We start from the raw sequence: 9,715 nt of genomic DNA on the forward strand, positions 1-9,715 counted from the left end.
GTATTCAATGTCTCTCTCTTTCATCTCTCTTCTTCTGATGCCTCGGCTAATTTCCAAGGAATCTAATTTTGTGGTTGTTTGTGGTTATTCTTTAATTTTGTGAAACTTTTTCCACTAGTCAATGTTCTTATTAGGTTACTATAGTATCCATTGCTATTTATCATACTAACATTTTTTAAAGACAATTATTTGTTTTCAAAGTTTACACAAAGTAACTGTAAGTCTACTTATTTATCATTTTACTTGCTTTAACATTATTGTAACAAACCTTATGTTTAACTAAAATGCAAATTGACTGTTGCATTGAGTTCAAAATTGTTTTTATTTTTCATTGTTTTTTGCTAACTATATGATAATCCTATAATAATTCAACTTTTTATATAACATGCAATTTGATTGGCTGAGCAACATACTTTATTTTCAATAACACAACTTGCTATGGTAAAGCATTGTGACATCATAATTTTAAACACTTGACATTTTACTTTAAAATTCGTTCCTAAAACAATATTAGAAACATATTTATCACATGATCAACTAATTCATAAAGAATAAATTTAGTAGCAAAGTATATTATTGTGTTCCAATTTTGAGCCCAAACCCTGTGATACCATCAACATATTTATAGTATCACAGAGTTTGGACCCCAAAACAGGATTAGCCCCATGTAGTTTAATATTTTGAAAAAAATATTATCCATAATGCTACATTTCTTGCATATTATGGGTCGTGCACTATTTGTCAAAACCCCAACTTATGACCATTTTGGTATATTATACCCAAAATGCAACTTTATTATACAAGTAACATACTACTAAATTCATTCCTTAAGAGAATAATACAAGAACCAACCACATTAACTGTATGAACTCAAATACCTCCATTAAACATTACCACTGACACATGACTGAAGTATGATTTTTTTCATCGCTTTATGTAATACAAGTTTGTGGTGATTTACCAATGGTTTCATCGTTTTATGTAATACAAGTTTGTGAGGATTTACCTCCAATGGCGAATTTTTTTTCAAAAATGGCGAAAAAAAAATAAAGTGACGAAAATCCCTTTTTGCAATAATTTGTATTTTAAAATCTGTCTTGTATTTTCCTTTGTCAGTGACACATTGTCGCCTGTTTGTTTATGCAGTCAAAATATTCAGTCAATGCGTGTGACTGGAAATCTCGCGTTGCTCCAGTGCACACAGAGCTGGTCACGAAGACCATATAATAGCCTCGGTTAATATATGGCTGCAAAAAAGTCGGTGATCATGTAATAAAGTACATCGGACAGCTGTGTACCCTGCTGTGGTCAATTGTTTAACATTTATTTAAAGTCTTATTCATTATCGTGTTATCATCTCCACATTAATGTCAATTCTTAACCACAGAACCGACGTAATTAAATTGGCCGTATTATTGTGTATAATGTATATACATCAATTGTTTGTTTTTGCGACCAAGCTCGTTGATTACAAGATTTTGATTTTGATGTGTTTGATTTTAGTTCGAATATTTCATAAACAATGTGGTCGGTCACCATTGATATGGACATAGCAATTTTGATAAATAATTTTCTTTGAAGTTCGGTGCACAACAGTATAAAAATGCTAATCTCATAAGGCTATGCACCCATTCTATTTTGACACTAAACTTGTAGCTTCTGACCCTAGTCAGTCTAAATTTCAAAAAAATATCTCTGTTTGGCTTTACAGTCAACCCCACCTGCTCAAACATCTGATTCTGACCAAATTGCAAAATCTTCCATACCAAAACGGAAATCTAATAGGGATTGGTTGAGATAAGATTCTATATTGGGCTTGATGTTTTGTGACATCTGCATTTCGGGCAATGTACACAATGTTTTCACTAAGGGGTGTAGCATCATGAAGTTTATAGTTATATGATTTATTATCTGATTTTTTATTTCCATAATAGAATTTATCAAACAAATCAACTTCTTATTATTTCAGAAAGAAGTGTTTAGGTATGGTAGCTGGATATGATTAAGTAATGTAACTGATTCAAAATGCTAAAATCAGTGTAATGAATGAAATAATATGATGGAAATAATTGTAAAGCATGAGAAAAAGTGGCGAAAGGGAATTTTGCTCCAGTGGGAGCACTGTTTACCTCTGGTTTCATCACTTTATGTAATACAAGTTTGTGAGGACTTACCTCTGGTTTCATCACTTTATGTAATACAAGTTTGTGAGGACTTACCTCTGGTTTCATCACTTTGTATAATACAACTTTGTGAGGATTTACCACTGGTTTCATCACTTTATGTAATACAAGTTTGTGAGGACTTACCTCTGGTTTCATCACTTTGTATAATACAACTTTGTGAGGACTTACCTCTGGTTTCAGTGATGTAAGAGGTAATCGTATTGCACGTTTCAGCAAGGAGTATAATCCACTGTATATCACACTAACCATTTCGTCAGTTAAAGTGTCATTTGAGAGTTGTTTAAACTGTTCATGACTCACAGATTTGCCTTCCATTGAAGACACAATCACTGAAAAAAATGTACACAGAAAGATACGTAATGATCTCAGTTTTGTTACAATACATTTAGAAAGAGCGAGTTGGAGGGATAAAACTGGATGAGATTTTTCTGTGCAATGTGTTTGAACCTTGAGAATGCTGTGTTTCTGAGTTTTAATTGCATTTTTAAATGTTTTAAATTTCACATACTTATATAACCTATGACAAGTGTATAGTTGTAATGATATGCAAGTTCCTCATGTACCATTACATGGTTTGAGTGAATAAACTGAACTTGAATATCAGGCAAGTCCATGTGACCCTTCCAAATTACGTACAAAATGTAACAGATATTGAACACAGTAGCAAATGCCATATTGTTGCACCATACTATCATATTATGGATATAAGCAGAAGTGAATTAAGAACAAACCCATGACTGTTGATGATAATTATCATGATCAGCTGAATGATGATGATGTCTGCGAACATTTACATCAATTCATAAATGATACTCACATTGTAGAATCTTTCCAATGGTTTCTTTATCACATTTTGCCAATGGTTTGATGAGGATACTGATTTCTTGTGGTACTCTACCTCCATAAAACGGGGTCCTATCCGACAAGACACTCCCCCCTGAGCCGGTTACTTGTATTATAGACATCTTGATTCACTAGCACTGAGTCAATCTACCATTTTTAACATTTAAATAACCTGATATGTATGTATTGTAGCATATTTCTTGACAAATGCCGAATTCTTGGGGTTCAACTCGCGCTGTCTCTGATCTTTGATTTCAGTCAGGTGCTCGGCTTCCTCTTACCATTACCGGAAGTAAACAAAGGCTACATTATTGATCAAGTTGTACTATAATATATTCCATTTTTTTAACCAGTGAAATGTGGGTCATATCGCTTGCTTAGGGCCTATAAGTACTTTTAAAGTGTCTATGAAGTCAAAATACAAGTGTATGTTTTTTGACGCAGTTTAATAAATAAAAAAAAATCGTTTGATTTTTCGTTCGGAGTTCATCTGCACTAAGCACGCGGGACTACTTTTCTCTGGAATGCGTCTTCCCCGTTCTAATTCTAGCGCTATTTACAGAACGGGATTTCCACACAAGCATTTATAGAACGACATGCATTCGTTTGATTTTTATTTTTCATTGCTATCAAAAATAAGCACAACTAAAGATATGAATAAAATACAAATTAATTTAAAGAAAGAACATACATAAGCGATGACGTGACAGAATAGTCAACTTGATGACGTAGACCACTTACTGGTAGAAGTAGAGTTCCCGGTATGAATCGTCTGCTTTACGAGATCGATAACATGACGGAGCAAGTGGCGACTTCTGATCCGGTAAATATTAATGAAATTGAACTGTGTTATATGGGGCTCAGTCAACGAGTACGTGCGTTTAAGATGAAAAGGTGTTGAACTTTTTACTCGATATTGAAATGGAGCCGAGTTGCATTCCAATGACCACAGGAGTCGGCAATTTTATCAATAAAGTAGAAATATATGAGAAATGGGCATAAATACTACCACTGAGCTTCGCGAGCGTAGCGAGCGACATGCAACGCGATTTCGGCAAAATCTGCTCCGGTGCTATGTTGCGTGAAAAAGACTGCAGTACCCGGTTATAAATAACATCAGTCGATGTGTCCCACCTGATTTCTGGATCGGTCACCCTTTTAATTGCCGTCAATTACTCTAAAATCCAAAATAAACATACTTTCGAAAAAATTCACTCGCCATAAGTTTTGTGTGACGTCATGCCATTTGCTGCTGAACTATCGCAGTGAAATCAAAGTTGACACTGAGAAATTCGAAATTCCGGATAATCACGGCATGTGATGGCCTAGATATTGTTGTAATTTTACATCACACATAACAAAAGTTTTTAATAGATAGAAATCTTTATTGATTGCAAAATTCTTGGTAGTACAGTTTATCAACTTTCTTTTCCCCATATATCACCCGAGTCGCTCAGATGTCAACGTCCCCTGCTTTTTTTTTCAGTTTGAGGTGGGACGTAGTGCAGTGAGACTAATTCTTTATCGCGCCAACCCATAGAAATTTACTAAATATTAATAAAAAAAGATAGTAATATGGCGAGTGAATTTTTTCGAAATCGGGTGGGACACATCGACTGATGTTATTTATAACCGGGTACTGCTGTCTTTTTCACGCAACATAGCACCGGAGCAGATTTTGCCGAAATTGCGTTGCATTCCTGTCGCTTCGCTCGCTACGCTACGCGAAGCTCAGTGGTAGTATCTATGCCCATTTCTCATATATTTCTACTTTATTGATAAAATTGCCAACTCCTGTGCAATGACACAACCAGTGTTCAACGTCTCTTCCAACACAATACAGCATAAATCCAGTCACCACTTGTTATCTTCCTTTATATTTAACTCAGCTTTTAACCACTGCACCTTTAATTTGGCGTATAATCCATTTAAATCTGCACAGTAACGGTCCCTGACCTAAACGCACAGCCATGCCGTTTTGTTGTTGTTTCATTCTTACATATATGTATTCCTACGCGCCATTTCAAAAAACATAATTAAAAAATGATAAGAAATAAAACTTATAATTATTTGTTTGATGCATGTATCAAACGAAACATTGGACGGAAAACTTTTTCATCAATGCGCTACGCGCATTGATGAAATTTTGCGTCCAATGTTTCGTTTGATACATGCATCAAAGAATTATAAGTTTCATTTCTTAAGTAGATAAAAGATACCCGGTAAACTAATCGGGAGTCGTCGAACAGCTTAATTGTTACAATAGAAATAAATGAATGATAGACAACTTTTTCAATCTCTACCCAGAGTTATCGTTCCTTACACTCACTTGTAGTAGAGATTGTTGGGTTTTTTTATTCAACTAGTAGAACGAGTTGTAACAGGAAGGGAGAAAATGCAACGGACCAGACCGGAACTCGAACCCGGCCCACTGAATCTCTAGTCAGGTGCTCTACCAACTGAGCTATCTGGCCATCGGCGATCGAACCTGGCTGACCGCTACATTCCTCCCTCCTTAAATGTCTTCACACCTGACGACATCAACCCAGGATCTTTATCCCCTGGCAGGCATTTTCACCTGTCAGTTCCAGGGGCTGGTCTACGGCACCAAATGTAACAGGAAGGGAGAAAATGCAACGGACCAGACCGGAACTCGAACCCGGCCCACTGAATTCTCTAGTCAGGTGTTCTAACCACTGAGCTATCAAGGCCGATATCCACGGTCCATATAGCCCTAATTACTACATTCCTCCCTCCTTGAACAGTCTTCGCCCTCGAAGACACATAACCCAGATTCTTCTCGCCCCTGACAGGACCTTCACCTGCAAGACCAGGGGTGGTCAACGGCACCAAATGTAACAGGAAGGGAGAAAATGCAACGGACCAGACCGGGATTCGAACCCGGGCCCCTGAATCTCTAGTCAGGTGCTCTACCAACTGAGCTATCTGGACACCGGCGATGGAACCCGGCTGACCGCTACAGAGTTATCCTTCTTTAAAAGCAAGTTCAAAGCGCCGGGAAATTTCAAGGTCATCTTTAACGCGCCAAGGTCATATACGAAAGACCTGTGATTCTCAATTCTTTATGCGGAGCGTTTGGTGAAGGAACAATCACTACCTATATTTACGTTTTAGGTTTGACGCAGCCATGCCACTAAACTGGTTCCCCGCTGATTGGTGCTACAGGGAAAAGAGTACCAATTCATTTCCCATAGACCTCAATGTTAACCTTTGGCCATCTCACTAATTAACTATATCGATTTTAAATAAATGACCGCAAACATTTCAAAGTTCATTCCAAGTGTTGATAAAAAATGACAAAAATTATATAGGGTCCCGTGCCTTTTATAGGCCATATTTGTACTTTTTTAAAACACATAGCAATCTGCAGTAAATTACACACTTCATTTTAAGCACACCCCTACCATGGTAATTTCCTCAGTCATTTCTCGATTTTGTGCGATAATTTTTCATCCCGACAATTAATTTGAACCTTTATAATATTTCTTTCAATTCCAAATAATTTCACTCTTGATATTAGCCAATCACGCAACACCTAGACATCAATCTGACTAAAGTACAGACCTATATTATTATATATAATAATATAGGTCTGTACTTTAGTAAGATTGACCTAGATATTTATACCTCCGCTCAATCTTGGGGTAAACTGCGTCCGGGTTACGCATACGGGGGTTTGGTACTCTCATTCCTACATACAAACAACGGGTAAGCGTAGTCTGGTCCCCGTCCCCGCCACTCCTTGTTCATCCAGATTATTATTTTGGACACTAGTTCGAGTTAGTTTGGCTTAGAGGTCGTCATCTTTTTGTTCATGAATTTGTTTATTTTCCATTTGTAACTAGCTCCCTTGTCCTGAGGAAGGGAGGGATTGTACCAAAAATTGGAGATGTTTCATTGTTCATGTCGTTGGATATTTTTGGTGCTTTTTTAAAAACGATTAAAGATATCGAGATATCTCTTATACTTTGAGTGAAAGAGATATCTCTCTAATTGAAATGGATATCGCTTAAAGTATAAGAGATATCTCTCAAAGTGAAAGAGATATCTCTTTTTAACCGGATGTCCCGATGTTCATGTATTATTTTTGTACATAATTACTTTCAAGCAGATTAATTACTTTATAAAGTTATTAATTTTCCCTTAATTACATGCTTGAAAATATCTGCATGTAAAAGAAAACAGTGAGAATATTATTTAGTAAGTAAATATAGTGTGGTACATATATAAATCATCCCATAATAGACGTCTATAAATAGACCCACGCGCGTCAGGGGAATCCCAACATGATGTATTAACTCATACGCAACTGTCTAGTTTTAAGGCTGAAAGAGCGTAAAACAACGAATTACCAAGAGGTATTTGATATTTTTATTTCTATTAAGCTTATGGCACGGTACTGTTGAAACAAAATACACAGCTTTACACAGATAAGACCACCGATGATCTGAAAATTTGAACTGGTCACGTGACTGTCACTTGAAATGGCAGGGTTATTATTATGTTTATTCAGATAAAGGCGCGTTAGACAAAGATCACAATTGACATGACACAATATCACATAAAATAACACATTCTATAAATAATATCACATTTTGCATTTACAGTCACAGATTGGACTTTAAAATTGTCCCAGCACTAGGCTCACTCAATAAACATAACATAAATACTGCCCTTTATTTTGGATAACCCAAAAAAGCCAACAGGCTTATTTCCATTGGGGTCCATTATAGGATATCGACAAAACATCGATTTAAAATCAAATAATTTTGGTTAAAACAGGTGAAATAATGTATGGCATGTCGAACAGCCTCATAACTACATACGTGCGATGATTTAATAGCGTTTTTACGAGATCGAAAAAAATATTGTAATTCGGACCATACAGCTTTAAGTGTAAGAAATATCTCTAAAAGTAAAAGAGATATCGCTAAGTGAAAGAGATATCTCTCTAAGTGAAAGAGTTATCTCTTTTTAGAGAGTTGTCTATTAGAATTAAGAGATATCTCTTTAATTTAAAGAGATATTTTATTTTCTGAATAAATAGTAAAAGGGCTTGCCATAAATGTATGTAGTTTATATATTTAGTGCTATTTTTTTTTTCTTTCCTTTTTTTTTTTTTTTTAACATATACTTCTGCAAAATTTATATGTTTGTCCTGAGCAAAGGACAGGTCTGACAATATTGTTCATGTCGTTGGTCATTTCTATATATACTTGATTTATTGGATTGATTGTATCTTGTTTAACGTCTCTCTCTCTCTCTCTCTCTCTCTCTGTAATTTTTCACTCATATGGAGAGTCACCAAGATCGGTGTTCAAAGGGCTTCAAATTTAGTAAAACGATGCTTTTTGTACTTACTAATATCGGTTAAAAGAAAATACCACTCCAAAATTCCATAACAGAAGCACACAACTGTAGTCAGTTTATAAGAAAATAAAAAAATTTATTGATTTTGATATATATTTGAAAACATATCTGTGTTTTTTTTTGTAAGTTTAAGAAAATATATATGCAAAATTTATATCTTTTATGAGAATCTATATTAATTTCAAACTTTAGATTTTGATAACAATTATAAAATAGCATATTTATTGTAAAATATTTGGGTTTTAAAAAGAGATTTTTTTATTGAGACGAAATAAAAATAAGCTTTGTGATCATTCGGTCTAGTATACTACATATTAATGATTATCAAAACAAAATCTGATGGCAGAATTATGGTCCAGACTTCCTTTCACTCCAGATTATTGTCAAAACAAGAGGTCAGTGAACTGTCATATAATACTTGCTATATAAACAAGTTAATGATTTTTCATTTCTTATTATCTAATAATGTTCTGAAAGTGCTAAATGTGGCAAAACGAACACCAATAAGAATGATGACATACATTCCCTCCTACCTCCCATCCACTGAAAGAAATGCCTGGTGTCTGAATAACAGCTTTAGTGAGCATTTGGGTACCACCTCAGACCTGTTACTGTTAACTTAAAAGTATATATGGGGTCTTATTTGCTAAGTCATTTTTGTGACTTATCCTACCGATTTTGTGACTTTTTATCCTATCTAATCAAAAGTCATCATTGTGACTTTTCGTCCTGTGACGTTTTGTCCTACTGATTTTGTGACTTTATGTCCTGTGACTTTCTGTCCGTGTACCGAATCACACGTGTCTAGGAGAGGTGTCCCTGGGCGACTGTCTCCCCTCCTTATCTCCTTTATCACTGTTTTTCCATATTTTCAAATTAAATAAATTCACGTTGATTTTTTATGCACTGGAATGTACCCAAATCATCCATATTGTATGGGTACAAGTATTCAATTGCTAATTTTCCGTCTAAATTTTGAACACATTTCTGCATTTCCATGCATTAACTCTGTCCAAACTAGGTGTTGGTGTACAAATTGACTGCTGTTTGATCAAGTTATTGCATTGGAGGGCTTATTTGGGATTAAAGAGTTGTCTGAGTGATGGATGTTTGAACATGTGTCCTTACTTTGTCGTTTGTTACGAAACTTGGAGAAAGACGACGATAAAAGCCTCTTCAATATTTACAATACCTTGCTAATGGAGTTTTTCCGGATTTTTTGACGAGACAATTAAAATTCTTGTCACCTCTGTGTTAATTCTTATTTTACAGAGCTACCAACATTTAGGTATTTA

The 9,715-nt window shown here is 35.2% G+C and overlaps 1 protein-coding gene across 1 annotated transcript in view; it reads right to left on the reverse strand.

The window, feature by feature from the left end:
- LOC125678136 (COMM domain-containing protein 5-like) overlaps positions 1-3,335 on the reverse strand; it is a 45,510-nt gene extending 42,175 nt beyond the window's left edge. Inside the window, exons 1-2 of the mRNA XM_048916304.2 lie at positions 3,004-3,335; positions 2,355-2,515 (exon numbers count right to left, since the gene is read on the reverse strand). Of these exons, the coding sequence (XP_048772261.2) occupies positions 2,355-2,515; positions 3,004-3,151 (309 nt within the window). The 5' untranslated portion in view covers positions 3,152-3,335. The remainder of the gene's footprint in view (positions 1-2,354; positions 2,516-3,003) is intronic.
- Positions 3,336-9,715: the final 6,380 nt, after the last annotated feature.

This window comes from Ostrea edulis, chromosome 2, assembly GCF_947568905.1.
Source record: "Ostrea edulis chromosome 2, xbOstEdul1.1, whole genome shotgun sequence".
Lineage (NCBI taxonomy): Eukaryota > Metazoa > Mollusca > Bivalvia > Ostreida > Ostreidae > Ostrea > Ostrea edulis.